Source organism: Mustela nivalis (genome assembly GCF_964662115.1).
Source record: "Mustela nivalis genome assembly, chromosome: 14".
In the NCBI taxonomy this organism is placed as follows: Eukaryota; Metazoa; Chordata; class Mammalia; order Carnivora; family Mustelidae; genus Mustela; species Mustela nivalis.
Window position 1 is genome coordinate 9972924 of NC_139033.1, and position 26098 is coordinate 9999021.

Consider the following 26098-nt stretch of genomic DNA (forward strand, 5'->3'; position numbering starts at 1 on the left):
GTCCTCATTCTCTCCCACTCTCCAGCCGCAGGAGATGGAGCCTCTGTGAGCTACAGGGGAGGCCCCCTGGCTCTGCAGGGCTCACAATGGCTGATTGATCAAATTTAGCTTTTCGTTGTTTTTTATCCCCTAAGTCTTCCTAGTAAGGTGTTGTTTTTTGTTTTTTTTTTTTTTTAGATTTTTATTTTTATTTATTTGACAGAAATTACAAGTAGGCAGAGAGGCAGTCAGAGAGAGGAGGAAGCAGGCTCCCTGCTGAGCAGAGACCCCGGCTCGATCCCAGGACCCTGGGATCATGACCTGAGCCAAAGGCAGAGGCTTTAATCCACTGAGCCACCCAGGCGCCCCAAGGTGTTTTTTTTTTTTTTTTTTTAAATTAATATATAATGTATTATTTGCTTCAGGGGTACAGGTCTGTGAATCATCAGTCTTACACAGTTCATAGCACTCACCATAGCACATAACCTCCCCAAGATTTTATTTATTTATTTGAGAGAGACAGAACAGAGAACACGAGCAGGAGGAGCTGCAGAGGAAGAGGGAGAAGGGGAGAAGCAGACTCCTGGGTGAGCAGACAGCCCGATGCGGGGCTCGATCCCAGGACCCCAAGATCATGACCTGAGCCGAAGGCAGACGCTTAACCAACTGAGACACCCAGGTGTCCCCTCCCCCAGTAAATTTTAATACTGCCTGGGCTACTCTCTCCTCAGAGCTCTTTTTTCCTGCATCATCTGAACTTTCCTTGCACGTGTATGTTTCCTTGAGACCTTTAGTTCCAGAGAAAAGTGCTTGTGGGCATTTTTGGGAGTATCTCTAGGATCATTAAATGTAGAAATCAAGTTGGCACTGATATCCATCTAAGGTTATGGCTAAGCCCTCGAAAGTCATGGTGGGGTCACTATGTCAATATCAGGGTGCTCATTGTCAAAGACCAAGGAGCTAAAGTAGAATAACTCCCCACAGGGATTAGCCCAGCTCAGGTGACGAACAGGTTCTCCTTACCTCCTGCCTACTGGGGCTACCTCAATTCCCACCATCTCACAACTCCCCTCATTCAAGAGCCATTCTGTTGGGGGGGGGAGCTAGAGTTCATGCCATGAAGATGGGAATTACCCAATTGAGACCCGTCACTGGTTCCACCCAGGACGAGCAAGGTCAAGGCCAGGTCCTCACCTGCTGATGCATGCTTGGCAGGGCAGGTGTCTGCGGCCCACAAGCATCAGTCTTGAGCTCTGGGGACTGGCCAACCACAAAGGTGTAACTTGGGGTCCTGAGAGTCCCACCCCCAGATATGCAGGGAGGTGAGTCTGAGACTTTATTGGCATCTTGTGCCCTCAAACCAGATGGGGGTGCACAGGAGGTGCTGGTGGGCTTGGCCTCTGAGACTTCCCTATAGTACCATGAGCAGCAGAGGAACTGCTCTTGGGCACAGTCTCCCTCCCAGAGAGCAGAGGAGGGATGCTCTACTTTGTTAGAGCATACCCAGGCACAGGCCATGGGGAGTCAGGCTCGCTGAGACCCGTGGGGGGGGGTACGCAGGGGATGCGTTGGGGCTCCTTCCCTTCTGTCTCCTCCTGCTCCTCCCCCTGGGATGGACCACCACCTGCTCACCTGCTCACCCACCCAACAGACATTCACAGTGCATCTGCTGGGGCTGCCATCCCTGACTCGGGCTGTCGGCACTGGGCATCTGCTCCTCCCTGTGCTACAGTGGGTGGGAGACTCAAGCCCCCTCCAGTCTGCCCCATTGTCCGAGTTCTGGCTGTAATCTAGACAGTTCTGATGGAGGTGGACCGGAGGCATCTTCCTGCCATGCTGGGGGCCAGCAAGCCCTGAGCGATGCCTGTGACCACTAGAGTCCATGTTCTGGGTCCGGCCCCCCGCTTTGTGGGTGTGAGTGTCAGCGGCCGCAGTGGCCTCCTGACCTCTGTTTCAACCACGTTGGTCTAATCTTGACACCAACAGTCTGGTCGCGGTCCCCGCTCTCCGCTCCTTCAGACCACCCAGAGATTTAGATGGAAGCCCTTTCTGCTTACAATTCTTGGGCTGTCTTGTTTTCCGTGCTGAGCCGTGACTAAGAGGGACACTGTTGCTGGCCCAGGGGTCAGGAGTGCCCCTTGCACGGACCCGGTGCCTTTGCTCAGAGATCACAGAGAAGCAGGCTGAGCACTGTCATTGGTGCACTGGTTCACGTCCAGGCTCTGGGGAAGGAGAATCCAGGACGGCAAACAGGGCATGGTCCCGGGATGCGCACGCAGGGAATGAGTGCAGCAGGAAGGGGCAAGAAAATCAGGCTCTGGTGAAAAGGCAGTCAAGCATCCCTTGAGAGGGGCTGCATGGTACACGTGCCCCACTCCGTGTGTGACAGATAAAACTAGGCCACATAGCATGCTCTCCTGCCAGCGGCTGAGCTCAGAGAGCAACTCAGGAGCGTAGTCATACACTGCAGGCCCATGAGCACGTTATTCCTGCATCCAGGCCAGACATCGCTAATCAATCACAGCATCACGCTGTGACTTTGTTGTGTCCATGGCAGACATCACTAGTTGATTAGGTCACTCTTCCCAGGTATGTATCCATTCTTCAGAATCCTCCAGAACACAGGGTTCCAGGCAGCCACTAGCAAGGGACTGTGGCTGACAAAAGGCATGAAGACTGTCCTCTCTGTGAGAAGCTGTTGGACTGGGGAAGAAGGAGAGGCCACTGGCAGGACAGGGAGGGGTTTCAGCAGCAGACATGAGATGGTGTGGACAGGCACAGAAGTCAGGAAGGAGGAGGACACTCTTAGCGGGGGCTGTGTGGGATGCAACCATCGCTGTCCGCGAGCAGAGGCATGGCAGGGAGGCTGGGAACCCAGGCTGCTGCCAGCCCACAGACCCACAGGTATCAGGTGGGTAGGCTGCACAGAGTAGGAGGAGAGCACGGAGTGGGGAGGCTGGACGGAGAGGCTGGATTAGTCTCTCTCTCTCTCTCTCTCACACACACACACACACACACACATCTGGTCGGTGTCCCTGAGTTTCCTCATGCCAAGGGCTGGTGTCCTTCTGTCCATCTGGTACAAGCATGGACTCTGGCCTTCACACAGCAGCCTGGGGGAAGGTGGCAGAAGAAGCTGGTTAGCCCTTACCTTCCGGGTGAAGCCGAGACCACAGGGACAGCCATCGTACAGGGCAGGGGGTGCACGTGGGGCCACGGTGAGGCCTGCCCTTCTGCCCGGAGTCCTGGCCCGCCCTGAGCATGCTGCCCCCAGTGAAGCCTGTCCCTGCTGCTCCACTGCTCTCTTACCTTCACTGGCCATGGTCGGATGGGGGTGCCGTCCCTGTTCATGCAGCACAGGGCAGACATGCAGGCAGCGGCTTCCTTGGCCAGCAGGTCCCAGCGGGCATTGTGGCTGAGATTGCCTGTCGGGTCAGCCGGATCCAGGATGATGGGCCTGCAATTGCCATTAGGGTCAGGCTTATTCCTGGTCACATCCGGGTGTCTCCTGAGAGATTGGTTGGACTAGTCTCCTCCCTCAGCCAGCACTCTGCACTCTGCACGGGCCACTTCTCCCATCTGCATCCAGGGCAGACATCACTAATCGATCACTGTGTTCATCTGGGCCACACCCTGGCAGCAGGTAGTTGGCATCTGTAACTGATCATGGCACCGGTCCTATCACCCTCCCTTCCTACATCTGTGGCAGATGGCACCACCTCAGAGTCTTTTTCAGCACACCATGCTAAGTTGCCCACGGGCTTGAGGTGTGAAAGCATCTCTGCTCTCTCGGCACCATTTGAGAGGGAGGCAAAAATCCCAAAGAATAAGGCATGCCTACATGACCTGGTGGGATCCCAAGTAGGGCTGGCAGATTTAACAAATACAAGCTGAGGGTGCCCAGTTAAATTTGAGTTTTGGATAAACATAAGTCTATCCCCAATGCTGCATGGGATATACTTATCCTAAAAAGTGATTCCTTGTTTATCTGAAATTCGTACTTGACTTGGAGCCTTGTATTTCATCTGGCAACCCTATTTACGGGGGACGAGGAAATGGACTGCCTGTCTCCCAGGCGCTAAGGGGATCCCTGTTAGAAAGGAGCTCAGTCTTAGGAAGAGGATTTTACTCTCCCTGCTCTGTGCCCTCCGGATGTGGGAGAATGAGCTACCCCATCTCTGAGACCCTGTGATGGGGAGGGAGGACCAGAACCTGGGCTGCCGAAGCTGCCGGTTCAGGAAGTCTCTGACAGTCTTGTCCTTGTCGTTGTAGTTGACGGTCCAGTAGACACAGAGTTGGTGGTACTGGCTGACCAGCTCTAGGACAGTGCGGAAGCCCTGGGCCATGTTGAACTGGGGGTCCCGACCGCCCTGCTCCCAGGCGTACACCGTCAAGAGCTCCAGCCCGTGCTGGGGGGGCAGGGAGCCTCTCCCCTTGGGCATCTTGTTGCACTGGGGGAAAAGGGGAAAGAGGATGTGTTGGTTCACACTGACAACGAAGAGGAGCAGGAGGGACCCTTCCAGAGCTGGCAAGCCCAGCTTGGAGCACTGCCACGTGTCAGACGCCTGGCTGTGCATTATCCCTTCAAGTCCTGTGACGTAGTAGTGACACCAGCCCAATTTTCCAGATAAGCTAACTAAGGTCCCCCGGGCTGGGGAGTTACCGCTCCTTCTGCTCCACCAATCCAGGGTTCTGGCCCCTGCCCCCACCCAGGACCTCGATGGGAAGGTTGGTGGGGGGTGGGGTCCTCGCGCCACACCTGCCGGTACCAGTATTTCACCAGTCGGATCAGACTCTTGAGCTTGGTGGGCCGAGAGATGATAAAGTTCCGCTGCAGCTCCGTGAAGCAGGTGGAGAACTCGCCCGCGTGGTTGTAGCTGTGGATGAGGTCGACGTAGACTTGAGATGGGGGCCTGTAGCCGGGGACCAGCTGGCCTGGAGAAAGGGAGGAGGCCACCATCCGCTCATTCCCCAGAGTCCTGCTGGGGCCAACTGAGCAAGGACGTCCAGGACCTCCTACTTGGGCATCTCCCTAACGGCTGGGCTGGGACCCTCTGGGGGGCTGCGGGGAGTCCCAGGGTGATTTTAGCTGGAGCACAGACATGGCATGACCCAGCATTAAAATATCTTATTTTCCTTCCTGTCCCCTTTCAACCCTTCCGTTTAGCTATCATGAGGAGAGTCTTGGCTGGGAGCTAACACATCCCTAAAGGCTCTTGGATGCTTGTTCATGCGTCTCTAACTAAGGGAGAGCCTCAATCTTAGAGCTTCTGGTAGGACTGCATGCGGCGAGCTGACAGTCATCCTCTGGTTTCATTGCCCTTAAAGGCATTCCTTGACATTCAGACTCCTGCTTTCTAGAGAACCGTGTAGCTTTGAATGCTTTTCAAATGCTTTTCAATGCTTTTCCCTTCCTTGTCGCTTGCTTTCCCAACCTCGGGAACCAAATACATTCAGATACAGGGGACGTCCTCCTGCCAACTTGCCGAGGCAAACTCAGAACTGAACCGATACTAAGAGATCTGTGTCTGTTTTGTTCAGGGCTTTATCCTCAGTGCCTGGAGAATGCTGGGCACATACTCTGCACATTTAGAGAACTCATGGATCCTACAGGGCCATGGCAGGTGGAGGAGACGGTGCACAGGTATGTAAAGACGGGATGCAGGGCGTCACCCGATACCTGCATCATCAGGTGAAGGAAGAGCTTGGTGCCCGAGGCAGGGAAGTCCCTCACTCAAGGTCAAGCACCATGTCAGTGCAACTGCTGACTCTAGAATCTAGCCCAGAGCCACCATGAGGCCACCTAACACTGTTGCATGAATTCGAGAAAGGTGTCCTTTTCTCCAGACACTCTGCAGGAGGGTGATGATAAACATGCCTATGTATGAGGCCTATGCTGTGAGCAGGTGTGCTCTGGTTGTGCAATGCACCACCCCGAATACCCTCCCCGGCAGCCCAGCCTCCGTTTTTCCCCTTCTCAAGACTATGCCTGGGTACCTCACCTAAGGCGTCAAAGGCTGGCAGCACATCAAAGTCCACACTCTGATCCAGCATCGTCTGGGACCTCAAGGAGAAGCTCAGCACGCGGGGATTCTCCCACTTGGGGATCTCGAACTTCACCTCGAACTGCATCTCCTGCTGACATGCCTCCAGCTGGGCTCGGATCTCTGAGATGACCTCAGTCCGCTTGGTGCCCTGCTCGGTGAACTGGCTGAAGCAGTTGAGGAATACCACTAGATCCGCATCCGAGCGGCCTCGCAGAGCCGTGCCTTTGGCTAAAGAGCCACCCTGGGGAGGACACAGAGGTGGCCTGACCCTGAAGGGCTCCTGCTAGAGCCTGTGGGTCAGAAACTTGCTGTGTGACCTCAGACAAGTCACCTAACCTCTCTGTTTTACCTCTTTCATATGGGGTTAATATGCAGTATGATTATGAGGAAAAGAAAAGTGTAAGGCAGAAGTTTAAACCTTTCAACAAATGTAAACTTTCTCATCCCATCAAGTTTGGGGGCTGGGAGATATTTGAGTGTTTTTTTTCTTTTTTCTTTTTGGCCTGTGGCTCTCAAGCCTATCTGCATCAGGAGAGGTTTTTTTTTGTTTTGTTTGTTTGTTTGTTTGTTTGTTTTTAAAATGACTGATGTCTGGCTCCTATGCCCCGGAGACTGTGATTTCATTGGCCTGGGAGGGAGACTGAGTATCAGTATAATTTTTTAAGTGGCTCTAAGTGAGGCCATGGTGGACAACCAGTGAACCAGGTTATCATCTTCAAGTATTATGGACGAGAAAGATAAGGATCAGAGACGGGAAGGTATTTGCCTGAGGTCACAAAGCAAATCACCAAGGACTTTTCATTGACTGACTCCATGCTGACCATCTTCTGGAGCTGACCTGGGTCTCACTTGTAACTTCAGTTGTGGGCTGAGGTTGTATCTGATATAGTGGATAATGTGACTTCTTAACACAGAGCATCCCTTCTGTCTTCTGGGATCACCATCCTGGTTTTCTCTGGGGAATCACTCCTCCCCCACATTCAGGTCCATGTGGAGAGGACTCCATCATATGAGCCAGGCTTGGCCAGTCAGAGCATGTCTCCCTGGCCCCATGGATTAGTTTGGGGATGGGTATAAATCCCAGTCAGGCCAATGAGACTCAATTCCAAGACTTCTATTTGAACTTTAAGAAAATAGAATTCCCTTTTCTGGAAGTTTAGAGATGCCAAGGACCATCATATGGAAAGGGCCTGTCCAAAACAGAAGATGGCAGAGCCAAGAGCTGGGATGAAAAGCTAAGTCCTGATGACCCTGCATGGGCTTCTAGATCGAACGGTACCTGATAGTAGCTCCACTCCAGGGCTTTCCATTTGCATCAGCTAATATATATTTTTTTGTTCCTCCTTTTGAGTTAGTTGTCATGAGCAGCAACCAAAAGAGATGTGCTGGACATGTCTGGGTCCTTTCTCTGCCATCCACCCCCAACCACATTCTGGTTTCTCTTCTAGGCTTGGCCTTGTGCTGATTGTCATAAGGATGATAGAACTGGGTCAGGCCAGGCCCTGGTCTAGGAAAGATCACCAGCCTGCAGGACCCTCCTTGCCCACAGCTCTCCGGGGACTTACCTTGACCACCTTGAGCACTTTGATGGCAGAATTCCGGAAGCAGTTTTCCCTCAGGAATGAGCAGATGGCATCGACAGCCTTGTTCACCTGAGCCAAGAACTGGCGGTTCGGCTGGAGAAATTCACTGATGTACTTGTCAAGGTCCCCAGCTGGGGTTTGGTAAAGGAGAGCAGGCTATGGAAAGAATCCGGGTAGGGCCAGCTTGAGGCAGGATTCCCTGTGACTGTCCTGGCCCTAACTCTTGATATCCGAAGCGGATGAGACTCGCACTATCTCCCGTAACCTTTTACTTTCTCACCTGGTTATTAGGTCTCTGTGGTAGCATCCTGCAGGACCTGAGTTCAAGTTCTGGATCCACCACCAACACACAGCCTTGGTGTCCCCACTTTATTTATTTATTTTTAAAGATTTTATTTATTTATTTGACAGGCAGAGATCACAAGTAAGCAGAGAGGCAGGCGGGGGCGCGGAGTAGGCTCCCTGCTGAGCAGAGATTCCCATTGCAGGGCTCGATCTCAGGACACTGAGATCATAACCTGAGCCAAAGGCAGAGGCTTAACCCACTGAGCCACCCAGTCACCTGGTCTCCCCACTTTAAATGGGGGTAATAACAAGGTCCATGCCTCATGGGTTGAATTGAGTATTAGGCACTGGTTATGAGATTCTGCTGAACAACAGCAAATGCTCCCTTTGGAAGCTGGCTATCATCTTAAGTGGGGTTCCCTAGAAGCAGAGCCCGTGATGGGGATTCCTGTGCATGGATTAACTGGGGGTAGTTTCTGCAGGAGAAGCGGGGTGAGGGAAGTAGAAGAGGGCCAGGGAAGGAGCTAAGTAAGGCTCCAGCTGGAGAAAGCTTCTGTTGATCCGCCAGGAACACTGGACTAAGAATTACAGAGCTGGCCTCACCTTCAAACAAGGGTGGGCCTTTTGTATCCCATGTCATTCACGCATTGGCTGGGGCCAAACCACCTTTGTCTCAGTGGCAAGGCATCATCAGTGACCTCTCCCAGCCGCTGGGGATGTGTGCCCCAGCTGGGAAAGGGCAATCTGGGAAGGGGGGCCCCAACACCATCCGCCACTCCAGAGACTCCCCTCTTACCATCACATCCCAGGGCTGCACAGACGTCCCTTTTCCACTCCTAAAGCAAACCCGTGTCTCCAGAGCTGCTGCTTCCTGGGCCAACAGCTCCCAGCTGCCCTGGCCTACATTCCAGGTGGGGTCGGCAGGATCCAGGACCAGGGGCCTGGGGGCAGAGTGGGTGGGCGGGCAGGTGGGGAAGGTGGGAATCAGTGAAGGAGCAGGGAGGTGGGAGAGACTGAGGGAGGGTGTGGGAGCCGGGGAGGAGAAGAGTGTCAGGACCTTAGGACTGGCCCAGTCTCTCTTAAGCACGGTAGTAGGGTTCCTGCCTGGCCACCTCGGTCAGGAAGGTGCTGGGTGGTCCCTTAATCAGAAATGGTATTTTATAGTGTTAATGAAACTGGCCTTGGCTGCTTTGGGGGCTTCTTATGTCCATGCTTCCTCAGGAAAGAGTTCGGAAGGAAGCACAGTGACAAATGGGGCTGGGGCACCCAGGTCCCACCCTGGACCCCCTCCTGGACACAATGACTCCAGGGCGACAATGGCGGAGGTGAAGGATGATGGACAGAAGGCAGTGGGGAAGTGGGTCTGCACCTCTTTTTCTGAAGCTGGCCAAGAAGGTGTGTTCTGATAGCCGGGTCCTCAAAGCTATAGTTGACCGTCCAGTAGACACAGAGCTGCTGGTGCTGCTGGACAAGTCCTAGGACGGTCTTTAGGCCTTCGGCCGTTTTGAAAGAATCTTTCCCGCAGCCTTGCTCCCAGGCGAAGATGGTCAGGAGCTCCAGGGCATAGACTGGGGGCAGAGAGGCAAGGGCTGGCTGCTGTCCTTTGTTCTGAGCTGCCACCTATGTCACCCAAAGCCAATCAAAGAATGAGTGGACATGAGCATCTTACTATGTGCTAAGCATGGCCCCAGGGACTTGGAGAGGGAGGGGTAAAACAAACAAAGCCACGTTAAAAATGGAACCCTTCTGATTTTACAGGTGGATTAATTGAGGTCTGGGGGTGGGGGAGTGACTTGTCCAAGGTCACATAGTGACCTAAGACTAAGAATCTCAGACTTGGTCTTTGCCTGGAGGCTCTCCCCAAAGGGTGTAAAGGCATAGGGGCTGCAATATCTTCAGCTTGGGATGCCAACATCTGTCACCATAGTGACGTAAGCAGCAGTGGATGCTCAGTAGGTGTTTGTTGAATGAGCACATGACCGAGGGCTTTCAGAGAAGTGTTAGGTGGGGCAGCTCTGGAAGATGCTCAGGGGTTATTTAATACAACTTGCACAGAGGACAGTGATGGTGGAACAGCATAAGCTAGGGCTTGGGGGGAGGGAGGAAGGGAGAGCATAGCAATGGGAGGAGCGAGGAGAAAGTGATCAGCTAGAGAGGGATGGTGAACCCAGTCACAAGAAACAAGCACTGGGGGGTCTGATGGAGAAAAGACTTCCTCTTAGAGATGGGCTTCCGGTCTGGGCAGGAAGTGGAGGAGGTGGTTGTTCTACTGGGGATGGCCAATAAGAAGCGAAGGAAGGGAGATGTCTGCCCAGGAGAGGATCTGATTGGCTGAAGCAGCTGCCATAACAGCAGCGGTTTCCCGAGTGGAGCAAGGGGGTCTGGCAGCCTCACCTGATGGTACCAGTGCTTCACCAGCAGGATCAGGTTCTTCAGCTTGGCCGGCCGAGTGTTCACAAAGTTCCTCCGCAGCTCTGAGAAGCAGGCCGCGTGCTCGCCGCCCTGGCAGCTGCTGTTGAGGAGGGTCGAGTAGACCTGGGGCGCGGGTTTGGCGCCAGAGCAGAGCTGCCCTGTGGAAATTTGAAACACTCTGAGGGCAGAGCTCTAACGAAGACATCTGCATGTCCCAACCCAGCCACTCACCAGCCTTTATTAACATTTGAACGTTGATTACATAGCACTGCAATCAACAATACACAATGTACAACAGAACAGCAATCGGGACTCTTTTTTTAAGCACCAAATACATGCCGGGTGCTTTTTAGTAATTTTCACTAATGCACCCAATAACTCTGCAAAGTGGGGGATCTTGACTCCAGACAAGCTATGTAGCATAGCGGGTAAGGGAATTAGTTTCCAAGGCACAAGCTGGAGGCAACCCTCACCCACGGCGTCAAAGACGGGCAGCATGGTCACATCCATCCAGCTTTCTAGGGCCGTGGACACCAGGTGGAACTGCAAAGCCCCAGGCACGGTCTGCTCAGGAAACTGGAGGCTCAGGCCAGGGACTGGGTCCTGCCACCCGGATTCCAGCTGTGCCCGCATCTCACTAAGGATCTGTGGGCGGCAGGTGCTTTGGTCCTTGTAGTCGTTGAAGCAGTTGAAGAAAATGACAAGTTCGGCATCGCAGCCACCCCTCAGGTCTGTGCCCCGGCCAAAGGAGCCCCCCTGCAGAGGAAGGACCATCTCAGACCCGCGAGTTTCCCTGAGCTCAGGGGTCAGACTCTGACCCCAACTGCTGGCCCCTATCTGTGGCCCAGACATGACTGGCTCACTGAGGCCAGGACTGGGGACACCACGACAGAGGCAGGCTGCACGAGGGCTGCGACCTCTGACTCCTGGAAGCCTGGTAGAGTCTGACTACACCTGTCTGCACCTGTCCTCTGACCCCCGGACCCTGCACAAAAGCAGACCAATGTGCAGCAACAGATAACAGAGGGCGCGGCGCAGTATTAAAGATTTTAGCCAAACATCTGCAGCACATACTGATTGCACATTTGGATCACCAGTTGCAAATTGAGGTTCCAGGGCCAGATGGGGCCTGCAGATGTGCTCTGTTGGCCTGTTTCAATCAACCCACCAATCCATCCATCCATCCATCCATCCATCCATTCATTCAACACTTATTTATGGAACACTCAAGTGTACCAAGATATGGGAGTATATAAAAGGTCCCAGCTCTCCCATAATTTATATTCTAGCAGAGGGGGGAGGAGGGAAGGACAGTCAGCCGACAACAGCTCCCAGAAAATGCTAAGAGCTGTGTCGAGGCAAATCAGTGAGGAAGGGGGACCAGGGGTGGAGGGGAGGTTGTAATTGTAAATTGAGCAGTCAGGCCTCTGTGAGAAGGGGACTTGGGTCCCAGACTTACAGGAGAGGCGGGGAGGATCAGAGGCAGAGCCTTCCAGAAAGAGACACCAGTGTGGTGTAAATGAAGGTCAGAGAAAGACCCAGGACCAGATCCTACGGGCCGTGAAGCCATTTCTCTCTGTGAAACTGCAGAGGATTTTGAGCAGAGGAGGGAAGCGGTCTGATTATGGTAATAGTTTAAAAAACTATCGTTAAATTTTTTTTTAAAAGCTGGCACTCAGATATACACCTCGGAGGGCGGCAAACTCCCCTTCCACGGATGTCCACCTGCCTGCCGGCCCTCGGCTCCTTCCCCTCCTCACTGCGGAGCCCCAGGACAGTCCCATCAGTGTCCCCCCGCACAGACTCACCTTACTGACTCTCGAGGCCTTGTAGACACACTTCTCACGAAGGCGACTCAAGATGACATCGATGGCCTTGCTGACCTGCTTCTGGAACTGGGGGTTTGGTTTCAGGTGGTCCTGGACGAAGCGGTCCAGGTCCTTGGCAGCAATCTGGGACAGATCCGAAGCCGCCCCCCGCGTGGAAGGGATGGTGCTGGCTGTCCCCGAGGGGCCAGGAGCTGGGCCTGAGGGCCGCCTGCCCCCTGTCCTGGGGCACACAGCGTGGAGACTGTGGTTCTTCTCAGGGGGCCTCTGGGCAGAGTCTTGCTGGATGGGGTGGGGTGCGGCCCCAGCACGTGGAAGGCCCTGGAAGTGTGTAGAAGGAGTTGTCTTACAGGCATAGAAGTTTCCCCATCTCTTCTCTCACCAGCCCCCTCCCAATGGACAGTCAGGGTGACTGAGACTCAGAGTGGGGAAGCCGGAGAACCACCGCTAGCCCATAGGGTGCCTCTGCGCATATTAGAAAAGGATGCGCTTACAGACGGGATCTGTTCTAGAAAGAACCCCTGTGCAGGGGGGACACGGTGTGGCCAGCAGACAATAAGCTCGTGCACACAGAGGTGTTCCTCTAAGCAGGCTGGGCTTGTTCGCATATCCACGCCCCCACTCCCCACTCTGTCCCCCACCCCGAGGGCCCAGCGCCCAGTGGATGAAGCTCAGGAAACACTGCGCCCCTGAAGGAGGTGTGGCTTTACACCTAACAAGGATCCCCAGAGCCCCTCACTCACAGGCCCCTTCCAGGGCTGCACGGCGCCCCCTGCCGCCTGCAGAAAGCACGGGCGCTCGTAGCAGGACCCTGCCTCCTGGGCCAGTATATCCCAGCGCCAGGCTGCACCGTTCCCCACATCCCACGTGGGGTCAGCTGGGTCCAGGATCACAGGCCTGCAAAGCCAGAGGGACAGGAAGGTTCTGGTTAGTACCGTGGTCAAGATCGGGGCTTCTGAGGTCAAGCCGAGCTGGTGCCAATCCCCGCTCTTCTACTTCCCAGCTGTGGAACCTGGGGTCAGTGACTTCCCTCCTCTGAGCCCGTTTCCTTTTGTGCAGAACGGGGATGACAACAGTGCCTGCTTTGGTGGGCTGTTATGGGCTGTTATTAAATTGCGGCAACCTAGATAGGAGTCCTCAACTCTAGATGCACATTAGAATCGTAAGACAGAAGGGTTAGGGTTACGGTTAGGGTTAAGGTTAGCCATCTCTTTCCTCCACGTGCTTCCAACTGGGCATGCGCACAGAAGCACACGTACAAGGGCGGCTCCTACCAGCCCTCTCCTAGCAGAAACCGCCCGATGTCCACCATCAGCGCACTGGGAAGCGGAGTGTGATAAATCCCCACAATGGAACACGATTCAGCCGGCCGAAACAATGCAGGGCAATCAACAACACACACAAAGATGCGGCAGAACCTCACAAACTTAACGTTGAGGAAGAGAGGCCAGACACAAAAGCACGTGCCCCCTGATTCCCTTTCAGTAAGATTTTAAAATAGGACTGGGAGGGTAACAGTCAGAATGGGGTCACCCCGGGGATGTCACTGAGCAGGAGAGAGGAAAGGGAAACTCCTGGCGCGTCCGAAATATTCTCCCTTGATCTGGTGGTGTTTTCCCCTGGACCTTCGCTTTATACTAAGTCAACAAAACAGGCCCTTTGGATGGGTATGCTGTGCGTCGCTAAAATGTTCACGTACACAGTATGTTCACACAAGAAAAGTCTTTTTAAAAAACTGCCCCAAGGGGTGCCTGGGTGGCTCAGAGGGTTGGGCGTCTGCCTTTGGCTCAGGTCATGATCTCCAGGTCCTGGGATGGAGCCCCACATCGAGCTCCCCGTTGAGCAGGAAGTCTGCTTCACCCTTTCTCTGCCTCTCCCCGGCTTGTGCTCTCTCTCTCAAAGGAATAAATGAAATCTTTAAAACAAAAACAAAAAACCTGCCCCGAGCAGGGAGCCTGGGTGGGTCAGTCAGTGAAGCATCTGCCTTCAGCTCAGATCATAATCTTGGGGTCCTGGGATCGAGCTACCTATTGGGCTTCCCGCTCCGCAGGGAAATCTGCCTCTCCCTCTGTCCCCTGTGCTCTCTCTCTCTCAAATAAATAAAATCTTTAAAAACAAAACTGCCCCAAGGGATTGCAATTTCCCTCTGGGGCCGGGTCCGAGGGACTAGGAACCCTGCACAGTCGGCGCCTGGCTCCGGCCCCCACAAAGGCCCGCAGGAGAGGAGACTTTTTTTTTTTTAACATTTTATTTATTTATTTGACAGAGATCACAAGTAGGCAGAGAGGCAGGCAGAGAGAGAGGAAGGGAAGCAGGCTCCCTGCTGAGCAGAGAGCCCGATATGGGGCTTGATCCTAGTACCCTGGGATCATGACCTGAGCTGAAGGCAGAGGCTTTACCCCACTGAGCCACCCAGGCACTCCAAGGAGACTTATTTTATCATTGCTAATGATCTCCCGTGGCCCCCCAGCCCAGGAGAGTGGGGAGGGGGGTGTGGGGAGGTACCTGGGTCTCTCGAGCTGCTGCCTCAAGAAGCAGCTGACCGCAGCGTCCTCGAAGCCATAGTGCAGGGTCCAGAAGACACACAGGTGCCGATACTGCTGGATCAGACCCAGCACCGTCCGCAGGCCTTGGGCCAGGCTGAAGGCATTCTTCCCGCAGCCCTGCTCCCAGGCGAAGATGGTCAACAGCTCCAGGGCATAGGCTGGAGGCAGCACCTCTCTCCTCGCCTCCTCCCGGCACACCTGTGAGAGGGTGACGTGGAGGGGAAGGAGAGAGCTTTCTGCAGAACTTGGCTGAATCGCTCAGTCTCGGGACCGCGGAGCCCGCAGGCTGAAGCCGGGGACGAGAGGCTGGGTTCTAGGAGCAAACTGATTATTTCTCAGCCGCCCCCACTCCTGGAGCTTCAGCCTCCAGCTCCTGGGACTGGGAGCAGTCAGAGAGAGGCTAGCAGGCAGTGTGAGGCTGTTACTGATTCCCCCAAATGGAAGCATTGCAGAATTTGCCCGGGGTCAGAGGGCAAGTCAGTGGCTGAGCAAGGGTGGCTCTCCAGCACCTCCTCATACCAGACTTGCTTTAGGATGAGTGGTCTGGCACAAGGACCAAGCTACGTGCCCTACGATTTTGTGGGGCTGACCCCTCCTCTCCAGGCACAGGCTGGGCACTCCTTCCTCCATACACAAGGGTCTATCCACAAACATGAATATTTTGGAGGGAGGGTGTTACTCCTGAGGCTGTACAAACTCCACGTTACTTCATACCATACATAAAATATTCCAGATAGTTTCAAAGCCTTGAAACCACAGGAAAAGAAAAATCTTAAAACCTTCCCAAAGGAAACATGGAAGAATGATTTTAGAAAGTCAGGATAGGCAAAGCCTTCTTACACGAGACACAAAGTACAAATCACGTAAGAAAAAGATGAGGGCACCTGATTCCATTAAAATTCCAACATTTTCTGTGACAAAAGACCTATGAACAAAGTGAAAGTACCAGCCTGGGATTAGGAGATTTGCATTATATCAACGCAATAAGGATTTGCACCCAGAATATATAAAGAGCTCCAACAAACCAACAACAACAAGACAGCTAATGCGGTAGAAAATAATAAACAAATGACAGGAACAGGCAAGTTCCCATAAAGAGACACATGAATGGCTGTGAAGCCTAAGAAAATATTCTCGCTGGCATGAAATCACAAATTCAAACAGTCACGAGTGCCTGGTGCAAGGTGGCAGCCTCACCTGGCGGTACCAGTGCTTCACCAGCAGGATCAGGTTCTTCACCTTGGCCGGCCGAGTGTTCACAAAGTTCCTCCGCAGCTCTGAGAAGCAGGCCGCGTGCTCGCCGCCCTGGCAGCCACTGTTGAGGAGGGTCGAGTAGACCTGGGGCATGGGTTTGACTTTGATGTTGGAATTGAGTGGTCCTGAGGGTGGGAGGTGCTGTGAGTCAGGATAGGTTCTGAGGCACAGGATGGAGACACGGGGCAGCGGGGGGGGGGGGGGGGGAGATTTGGTGGCAGGGGATCCACAGCATGGGAGTTTGGAGGATGAGGAAGAGAGCCTGGAAGTTCTCAGGAGACGGAGACCAAAAGGAGGAGTCCCTTTCTTCCAAACCTAGGGCCTGGCTGAAGCAGGGCAGCAGTAGGAGCGATGCTTCTGGCTGGGTTGGGAGTGCCTAGAACCTCGCAGTTCTTCCCTCCCCGAGGTTTCCTCGGGCAGTGCTAGAATAACGCACGAACATACCTGTAATTAATCAGTCCCTTAGGGAAAGGAAATGAAGCTGGAAAAGTAGAAGGCAAAAGGTCCTGATGATTTAGCAGCGAGCGACGGCTAATATGTCTGGTGCGTCCGACACGCCAGACAGGCACCGGGCTGAAAGTTTCACGTGAGTCCCCCAGAGCCCCACCAAAACCCGATCGGGCAAGTAGTCTTCACCTCATTTCACAGGTGAGGACCCCAAGGCACAGAGTCACTCAGGACTCTTCCCAAAGTTACACAGCCGGCCAGTGATGGAGACAGGATGGGAACCTAAAGCGGGCCAGCTTCACAGTCTGCGCTTTTCCCTCCACAGCTTCCCGGCCTGGGAAAAGTAAGCACACTCCGTAATTTCCCAGGTTCCTGACACCGCCTACTTGCTGTGTGACTTTGGGGGAGTTACTGTCTGTCTCTGTGCTTCAGCGTCCCTCTTGGTGAAAAGGAAGCTAAGACAGTACAGGCCCCAGCAGTTTGTTTGGAGTGAGATAAAAATATCCAAGGTGCTTGGAATAGGGAAACATTTAATAAGGAGTAGCTATTATGATTAATGTTTATGTACCAAGAGGGTGGGTGTCCAGATGGGGGAGAGTGTGGCTCTCTGCCAGGACCTCATAACTGGAGAAACTTAAGAGGGCTATCTGCAGGGGCATCATGGTTAATAATAATAATAGTGGAAAATGAGAAGGAGGAGGAGGGGGCGGGGAGGGAGAGAGGGAGGGGGGAGGGGGAGGAGAAGAAGAGAAGCAAGCCCTCATACAGCCCCACCATGTGCCCGGCACCGTCATCCCATACATGAACACACACAGTCTTTCCAAAACTCCAGAAAATGGATAGCTAGGGTCCCATTATTATTAACCCCATTTTACAGATGCGGGCACAGGGGCTCATTATTATATTACATCAGGCATGGGGATATTAGGAAGGGGAACGCAAAGATCACATTGATGCTTTTAAGATAAAAGACAAGACTTTGCAGAATTCTGGCCTTGTCCCCAGCCCCCTACTGCCCCCTACATGCGCCCTATGGGTGCATGCCTCTTTGCCTTCTCCTTTGGGGTATTTGTGGAAGAGCTGAGCAGCACAGTTCTAGGCAGTGGCTGAAGGAAAGTTGCTTAAGCGAGGGCCAAGCATCTGGACACCATGACCCAGGAGCAAATGGGCTTTTTTGGCCCAGACTCATTATGGGCAGTGAGGACACCAGAGCCCAGAGACGGTTTCCCAGGCCACACAGAAGGTCGGGGGCGGTAGGTGGGGGGTGGGGGGAACAGAGCCCAAACTGGAAGCTCTGTCTTACTCCTAATGATCACACCCCCAAGCCTAGAAAGGGCCAGGCACCCCTCACCCAGAGCGTCAAAGGCTGGCACCAAGCTGACATCCATCCAGTGTTTAAGGTCCAGGGATACCAGGCGGAACCGTAGGACCCCGGGCCTGTCCTGCTGAGGAAACTCGAAGCTCAGACCGTGGATGGGTTTCTGCCACCAGGATTGTAGCAAGGTCTGCAGCTCGCTGAGGATCTCTGCCCGGCGAACACGCTGATCCTCAAAGCTCTTGAAGCAGGTTAGGAAGAGGACAAGTTCGGAATCACAGCCACCGCTCAGAGCTGTGCCCCGGCCTTCGGAGCCTCCCTACAAAGAAAGGGGAGACCGTGGGCACACGGCTCCTGACATTTGATGCCACGCAGAAAGGCACGTCGAGCACAGCCGGCCCTGGGTTTTTGAGAAAAGCCAACTTCATTTGCGAATCCTTCATTTCTAAATGTTGGCAACCGATGTCAACCGTAGTCGTGAGTTCAAAATTTTTAAGTTTTTTTAAAAATGAAAACCGTCGGTGAAACAAATTCTGTTTTACAGAACACATTTGTGACCTTTGCCTGGGATGTGGTCTGGAGCTATGATAGGACTCCCTGAATTTTCGGGACTTTTCTGACAGGTGTTTCTTCCTGTAAAGCTGTCCACCGAAGACTCCGGAAGGAAACACACACGATCAGAATGGCCCCCCTGTCAAATGTCTGCCAAGCCATAATTTCACTTCCAAGCAATACCCCTGATGTGATTTCCTTGTGGTTACACAAGACAGGGAGGTTCGGTGGAGTGAGTTGAGTAACAGCCAGAAAAGACCAGAAAAGCCCTCCAGGGGCACCTCCCCCACCAAGCTGGGATCGCTCATTACCCCAATGGTATCCCAGTTCCTTTGTCGCCAGCTCCTCACATCAGGGGCTGCCAACCAAGGGGTAACAGGGCAGAGCAAAGAGAAATATGGCAGACTGAGTTCTTTTGCATACGATCGTGTCGCGGAGGCTCTCTAATAAGCCTGGGAGAAAGGTATCACCATTGCTCTCACTTCACCAAGGAGGAAACAGAAACGAAAGTGCAGGGCAGGTTGCTTACCAACTCCCCGCCCAGAGTGCTTTGAACTCAGGAGGTCAACTCTGGGAGGTCCGAGGTCCCGCTCCAAGCCTACATTCTTCCTGTACCCCTCCCCCATAGATTAACTCACTAAAAAATACTGTTTATTATGAATATTTTTAAACCTACACAAAAGAAGAAAGGGTTGTAAAGAAGACCTTTGCCACATTTGCTCCATTAATTCGACCCCTCTTTTCTTCCTTATGCGATTTATTTTTTAATATGTTATTTATTTATTTGACAGAGATCACAAGTAGGCAGAGAGTCAGGCAGAGAGAGAGGAGGAAGCAGGTTTCCCACGGAGCAGAGACCCTGATGCAGGGCTCGATCCCAGGATCCTGGGATCATGACCCGAGCTGAAGGTAGAGGCTTACCCCACTGAACCACCCAGGCGCCCCTCTTACACGATTTAAAAAGAAATTTCTGCCACTGTGTCATTTCATCTTGAACATGGTGGTCCCCAATGGGGGGCTGGTGGTGACATATGTCCCAGGGGACATTTGGCAATGCCAAGAGACGTTTTTGGTGGTCCTAGCTGGAGCAGGGGAGTCCCTTCATGTTGGCCCTGGGGGAGGAGTGTCTTCTGACAGGACTCCAGAGGCCAGCCACGCCTTCCTTGCTTTCTGGTCTACCTAGAAGTCCCCCCGCTCATGTCGCCCATCTTACCCCCGCCCTGGAATCAGCCATTCTTCCAAGGAGCCCCTTCCGCAGGGAGCAGCATCTCAAGACTGGAAAGGTAGCCCGTAGCCCTTACCTACTTCACCACGGCCTCCTTCAAAGCCTGGAAAGATCAGAAGGCCATAAGCTACTTTCAGCCACGAGAGCTATTTCCAGATTTTCCAGGGAAGCGAAGGATGCCAAAGCTTTAGAGGTTCCTAAATTCTCGCTCCAAAGAACTTCTTCCTGTCCACCTCCAAGGCAGAAATCTACCTCCACATCTCACAGGCTTCGAGTCTCTCCTTCCCCTTCCCTACCTCCCAAGCCAAGCCTCAGCCCTAGGAAACCACCAGCTGCTCTGGGGTCATCTCCCTTCCCGGACGAGCTCCAAGTCCCCTCTACTCCAGCCAGCTTCCCCTGATGCAACCCTGGTGCCCCCGAGTTTGTGCCGAGAGTCTCGCGGGTGACGCCCGTCTCCTCCCTGAGTCTGTGGGCATCCTGAGGTGACAAAAAGTGGACTGTGGCAGTGGCTCACCCACATCCAGTCCCAGTTTCTCAAGTCCTAAAACAGGGACAATAATCCCCACCTCCCTGAATGTGAAGATTAAGGGAGATGGCTCATTTAACGAGACGATTATTGTTATTGGGTAGTTTCTCAGTAAATTAGGCTATTATGGCTATTATAGCTGTTATAGAATACCTGTGATTCTGCACCCTTAGGATCCGGCTGTGGTGTGAGGACTGGAGTCTGTCTGGACCAGGTGAAGCACTGAGTGAGTCCATGAATTTTGGATTTTTTACAAGCGCCGAAACATGATTTCGTCTCTGTGCCTCAGTTTCCCATGTGTCAGGTGGGGTTAATTGTCCCTACCCGGCGGGGCTGTGATGTGCTGTCTATTTTCAGGGCACTTCCAACAGCGCTGGCGCATAGCGCGTGTGTTGTTTAAATCTCAAAGACATGAATGAAAAGAGCCATCCCTGTCCTCGAAGCCCAAGGTAATGCGCCAAGGATTGCTCCTGTTTCTAGGTGACACCCCTCAACCCTTCCCCAAGGCGCCTACCTTGGCGATTTTCAGCACCCTCCAAGGCTGGGCAGCCGTGCGGCCCCCGCGCTCACGCAGGGAGGCTGCCAGGTCGCCCAGGGCGCGCCGCGCAGCCGCCAGGAACTCGGAGGACGGCAGCAGGTTGCGGGCCACCAGGCTGTCCAGCGCGGCGGCGGGGGTGTGGTACACGTCCATGGCCCGGCTCAGGTACCCTGGTGCGCCCCGGCTTCCCTCTCTCGCTCTGCGCGCTCCCCGGTGCCTGCAAACCCCAGGCCTCCTCGGCTCTGCGCGCAGAGGCCGGGGGTGGAGCGGCACGGTTGCCCCAGCCTGCCCACGCGTCCCTCCTTCCCAAGCTCGCGGACATGCCACCCCCCTCCCGCTTTCAGTTTCATTTCTTTTCCGCAGCTCCGGACTTTTGCACACACTTCCGCCTTTCAGTCCCAGGCCTGGTTTCTTTTTCTCCGCCTCTGGGCTTCCAGCACTGGGACCGCCTCCCCTGGACCCGCGCCCCCTGCCCCGCCCGGCCGCCAGCTCCTGTGAACAGCGCACGCCTGAAGGAGACGCCTGGGCAGTAGCAGGTGCACAGAGCGCAAGCGCTCTTGCCGAACCACGGACCCTGAGCATTTAAGAAACGTGCAGGATTCACGGGAGGACGAGATCCCCTGGCAGGCTCCCTGGCTGAAGGAGGCATTCCAAACATCCCCACTAACAAAGAAGACATGCAGAACACGTGTCCCTCCTGCTTTTCGTCCACCCTCCCATTGAGTTCTCCCAACAATCAGGATGTAATTGTTATTCTTTTTTTTTTTTTTTAAAGATTTTATTTATTTGACGGAAAGAGAGATCACAAGTAGGCAGAGAGGCAGGCAGAGAGAGACGGGGAAGCAGGTTCCCCGCTGAGCAGAGAGCCCGATGTGGGGCTCGATCCCAGGACCTTGAGATCATGACCTGAGCTGAAGGCAGAGGCTTAACCCGCTGAGCCACCCAGGCGCCCCTGTAAGTGCTGTTCTTATCATACCCATTTGATGGAGGAGGAGGTTAAGGTACAGAGAATGGAAGCACCTCGGCCAAGGTCACATACATAGCTGGAAAGTTTTCAAAAGATTTTATTTATTTATCTGACAGAGAGAGATCACAAGTAGGCAGAGAGGCAGGCAGAGAGAGAGAGAAGGAAGCAGGTTCTCCGCTGAGCAGAGAGCCGGATGCAGGACTCGATCCCAGGACCCCGAGATCATGACCTGAGCTGAAGGCAGAGGCTTAACCCACTGAGCCACCCAGGTGCCCCATAGCTGGAAAGTTTTCAGAATGGACCCGAACCCAGCGCAAGTTATCAGTACTAGTAGCACTGTGTTCCCACAGGAGCCACCTCCTCCTAAATAGTGTATACATTTAATGCAATTTCAAAATGTTTAGAATTCCATTTTTTTTTTTTTTTAAACTTCAAGTGTATCATTCTGGAGTCAATCTGTAAGAATTATTTTAAGGAGGAGAAAGGAGGAAGGAAGATCAGCATAGAATGATACCTCACGCAATACTACATTTTACGACATTATAAAGCTACAAGGGGAGTTAAGTCTCTTTGGGGACCTGCACAAAACGAGGCGGATTTAAAGCTGCGAAGCGGAGACCTGAATCTACCAGGTAGCTCATTGATGTTTCTGTCTTCATGCCTGTCTTCTCCCTTTCTGGTGGCTTGGCTGTTGCTCCTCTACCCAGTGGACCAGAACCTGAGCTCGTTCCCAGTCCATCTCCCCCTCCCTGTCACTCAAAACTTCACTAGTCCTCTGTCTCATCGCTCAGGGATATACTCTGATTTGGAGTGTATCTCCAACAGCAATGAATGTTAATGAGGACTTCCTGAAGTCTGCCTTAACCTAAAGGAAACAGAGGATGAACTTCAAAGTTCATAGTGAACCAGAGGAAGAGGTGCGAGACTACCACTGTGTGCACCGGGTTTGTATTTTGGGGAGTGAGTGGCACATCCCTGGGAGGTATTCAAGTGTAGGAAGAAGATGGTTTTCTAGGTTTGATGTTGTGGAGGGGTGTTGGGGGGCTTCAAGCCAGGTGCCCTCAGCCATAGAGCCCTGGTTTCATGCTCTCCCATCCATTAGTCCTCTTCTTGATTCACAGGTCACTTTAGAAATCCCCCATGGGGGGAATGGTATCCTGTACACGCCCGCTAGATTCTACCCAAATGACAGCAAAGATATGTTAAAAGTATTGTGCGGCTCACTCAATGGATTAGAAATCAAGAAAGGTCGCCGTCAAGGGACCAGAACATTGGAGGGATGTTGAGAAAGGAGAAAGCAGAGGGTCAAAATTTTGGATGAAGATGGTGGGCTGCTCACATCCACAAGCCTTCAACTACTGCCCTAGACTCCAGAAATCACAGGGAAGGGATGAAAAAAAATGTACTTCTGTTGCTGGACCCTGCGTGGAAGCACCCCTTGTGAGCAGAAGCTGTGAGACCCCTGACCCAGGGGCAGGACGGAATGGAGGAGGAGAACTTAGGTCTGAAACACGGAAGGAAGGAAGCGCTTCTGCAGGTTGGGGAGGGCTCTGCGGAGCTGGAGGAAGGGAGGGACTCAACGGGGTGAGCAGGGAGAGCTTTGTGTGGGTGGTTGGGAGCGCTAACTCTGGTCTTCAAAGGTGAGATGACTTTAAAATTCCTCTTTTCTTGAGCTGGGGGACCTCAGCATCAATTCTGGACCTTCAGCTTCATACCACATGTTTCCTCCCTTTGCCAGCCCTTCTGGCTGTGTCCTCATCTCTGTGGACTAAAAGTTACTTTTCTCAGTTTCATTTCCTTGCCAGGAAGTGGGGTAAGACCTCTGAGAATGTAGAAATGTGTGACTGAGGCGCTGTGATTTTCATCTGATCACTTCCTTCCTCCTTACACACCTGCCCCTTTGTTTCTAAACCTCATGACTTTGTGTGCAGGAACCAGCAGCTCAGCATACCAGCGCCTAGAGCTTTCTATAACCCTGGGCCGGCTGGCTTTGCCAGAGCTTAGCAGGAGAGACATGCTTATCCAAAACGCTTATCCAAAACGCTTTATTATTTTTGCAAGAAAATTGTGGTCATAGAATAATACAAGTTTATTGCACAAAATTGACAAAGTCAGGGGCGCCTGGGGGCTCAGTTGGTTAAGTGTCTACCTTCGGCTCAGGTCCTGATCTCGGGGGGGCGGGGGGAGGGGAGGTCTGCTTCTCCCACTCTCTCTGCCCCTCCACCCCCACCTGTGTTCTCTTGCTCTCTCTCTCTCTCAAATAAATAACAAATAAAAATATTTAAGAAGACATTTAGGTCTTCCAGGAACCAAATGCCAAAATATAATTAAAGAAAGCATACTGAGTACAGCAACATAGAAACAAATATGTAAGACTAATATGACAGAGGACATGAGATATGTATGCAGTGAAAAATTATAATAGTTACAGTGTCATTAAAAAATCAGTGAAGAGAAACTCCAAGTTCATGGATGGCGGTCTCACTAGAACATCGATGTCATTCTTCCTAAACTTATTTATATGATTCCAATCCACTGCCTCCCCATATTTTGGGTGAAACTTCATACATTGAGTGAAAATTAACATAGAAATAGAGAGGGCCACGGGAGGCCAGGGCTTCCCCCCCATATAAGATTTATTTATTATTACATTTTAATAGTAACCATGATTTCCAGGAGACTCTCCCGTGGATTTACAAAGATTAATTGCTTTCACTGTTGGAAGCAGAATAATTGAGATAAGTGCATTTGGCTAGGAAAAGGGAAAAACATTTTGAGTTTAGATTCCAACAGCTGATTCCAATTTGGATTACTATTATTATTTTTAATTTCCGTGTATTTAACATACAGTCTTATATTAGTTTCAGGGGCACCAGACCGTGATTCAGTAATTCCGTACATTACTCAGGTAAGTGTGCTCCTAATCTCCTTTATCTGTTTGACACCCCTTCCCAGTCCCCACCGCTGGCAACCACCTGTTTGGTCTCTATAGTTATGAGTCTGTTTGTTTGTCTCTTTTTTCCTTTGTTCATTTATTTTGTTTCTTAAACTCCACATAGTAATGAAATCACATGGTATTAGTCTTTCTCCCACTGGCTTATTTCACTTAGCGTTATACTCTCTAGATCCATCCATGTTGTGACGAATGGCAAGATTTCATGCTTGTTTATGGCTGAGTAATATTCCATTGCGTATATACACCACACCTTCTTTGTCCATTCTTCGATTGATGGGCACTTGGGCTGCGTCCATAATTTGCATGTTGTAAATAAGGCTGTAATACACATAGGGATGCATGTATCTTTTCGAATCTGTTTTTGTATTCTTTGGGTATAAACCTGGTGGTCTGGGTAACCCCATGAAGCTGATGTAGGATTAAATATGCAAGAGAAATTGAGGAGGAAGATGGGGGCCTCCGGGAAGTAGGCCTTTCAATCAAGGGTAGGCCTTGATTGATTGAGTCTGAGTCTGACTCTGAACAAAGGCATGAAGTTAGAAAAGCTGACTTTGCAGTCTAGAGAAGGTCAGCAAGACCAGTGGGAAATCCTTTAGCCCTGTGACTTGTCAGAGGAGCCCCATGTCTCCCAGGAACAGGGCTGCCTTAGTGCCCCTGCCTCACTGAGCAGCTCATGTGTGGGGTGACTTGGCTGTCAGCGTGTGGATGGATTTGGAAGGGCAGCAGCTGAGACCCCCTCTCCTGGGAGCTCCCTGGGGTAGATGTCTTCTCGGGGTCGCCAGAGTGGGGAACAAAGACACCTTAAGACCATGCAGCAGTGATCCAGGGCATGATGAGATCCCGAACAAGGACTAGGGTTCAAGTTTAGGCTCTGTCTCTCGCTTGCCAGGTGACCCCAAGCAATTGCCCTGACCTCAGTGTGTTATTATAGCAGCAAGAATAAAACTCAACTCACAGGGATGCTGGAGACTTAAAAGCAGGAGTAGGAAGATGGACAAGCCCAAGACTTGGTCAGCCACTCAAGGTGACCGGTGACCCAGGTGACAAGAGCATGCTTGGTCCTGGGGTGTTTTTTGTTTTGTTTTTTAATATTTCAAGCCTTGTAAATGAAATGCTGGTTTTGGTACCAAGAATGAGACAGTGTGGCTATGTCTGATGGCCTAGTGTACTCTTGAATCCAGCGAGTCACCTTCTGGGACAGAGCTGTGGAATATATAGAAATCAAAGGTGTGCCACAGGGTATAATTTTAACATTCTTAGGAGCCGCGGTAAAGAGCAAAAAGAAACAGAAAAGTCTGCTTTGATTTAACTCAATATCTCAAAAAGTTTTGTCATTTCAGCATGCAATCAGTATAAAACATGATCAGTTGTCAAGAATGTGACATTTTTGGGGTGCCTGGGTGGCTCAGTGGGTTAAGGGTCTGCTTTTGGCTCAGGTCGCCATCCCGGGGTCCTGGGATCAAGCCCCGCATCGGGCTCTCTGCTCAGCGGGAAGCCTGTTTCTCCCCCTCCTTCTGACCGTCCCCCACTCATGCTCTCTTTCTCTCAAATAAATAGTGCTAAAAAAAAAAAAAAAGATGTGACATTCTTTTTTGGCATGTGCGTGCTAAGTCCCTGAAACCAGGCATATGTTTAACAAA

The 26098-nt window shown here is 52.4% G+C and overlaps 1 protein-coding gene across 2 annotated transcripts; it reads right to left on the minus strand.

The window, feature by feature from the left end:
- Positions 1 to 461: 461 nt before the first annotated feature.
- OAS3 (2'-5'-oligoadenylate synthetase 3) lies at positions 462 to 21030 on the minus strand. 2 transcript variants are annotated; one of them, XM_082698362.1, is made up of 17 exons: positions 20512 to 21030; positions 17731 to 18013; positions 15876 to 16057; positions 14638 to 14876; positions 12876 to 13029; positions 12115 to 12453; positions 10780 to 11062; positions 10289 to 10464; positions 9264 to 9514; positions 8691 to 8835; positions 7592 to 7765; positions 5982 to 6267; positions 4739 to 4856; positions 4192 to 4430; positions 3289 to 3436; positions 1324 to 3092; positions 462 to 1239 (listed from the first exon to the last, which is right to left on the minus strand). In XM_082698362.1, exons 1-13 carry the CDS (start codon positions 20686 to 20688, stop codon positions 4768 to 4770), a joined length of 2778 nt encoding a protein of 925 aa, XP_082554488.1. In that variant the 5' UTR covers positions 20689 to 21030; the 3' UTR covers positions 462 to 1239; positions 1324 to 3092; positions 3289 to 3436; positions 4192 to 4430; positions 4739 to 4767. The 2 variants fall into 2 exon arrangements, with proteins under 2 accessions (XP_082554488.1, XP_082554487.1); XM_082698361.1 differs by having other exon boundaries at positions 4739 to 4914.
- Between the last annotated feature and the right edge of the window lie 5068 nt (positions 21031 to 26098).

Excerpts from the sequence above, each read along its gene's own strand:
- OAS3 (XM_082698361.1), bottom strand. The coding sequence starts at position 20,688 with ATGGACGTGTACCACACCCCCGCCGCCGCGCTGGACAGCCTGGTGGCC. Across the intron at positions 10,465-10,779 it reads GCCCGTCTTTGACGCCGTGG|GGCAGCTCTGCTCTGGCGCC; the intron begins GTGAGGGTTGCC and ends AAATTTCCACAG. Across the intron at positions 8,836-9,263 it reads GGCCAGCTTCAGAAAAAGAG|GCCCCTGGTCCTGGATCCTG; the intron begins GTGCAGACCCAC and ends CTCTGCCCCCAG.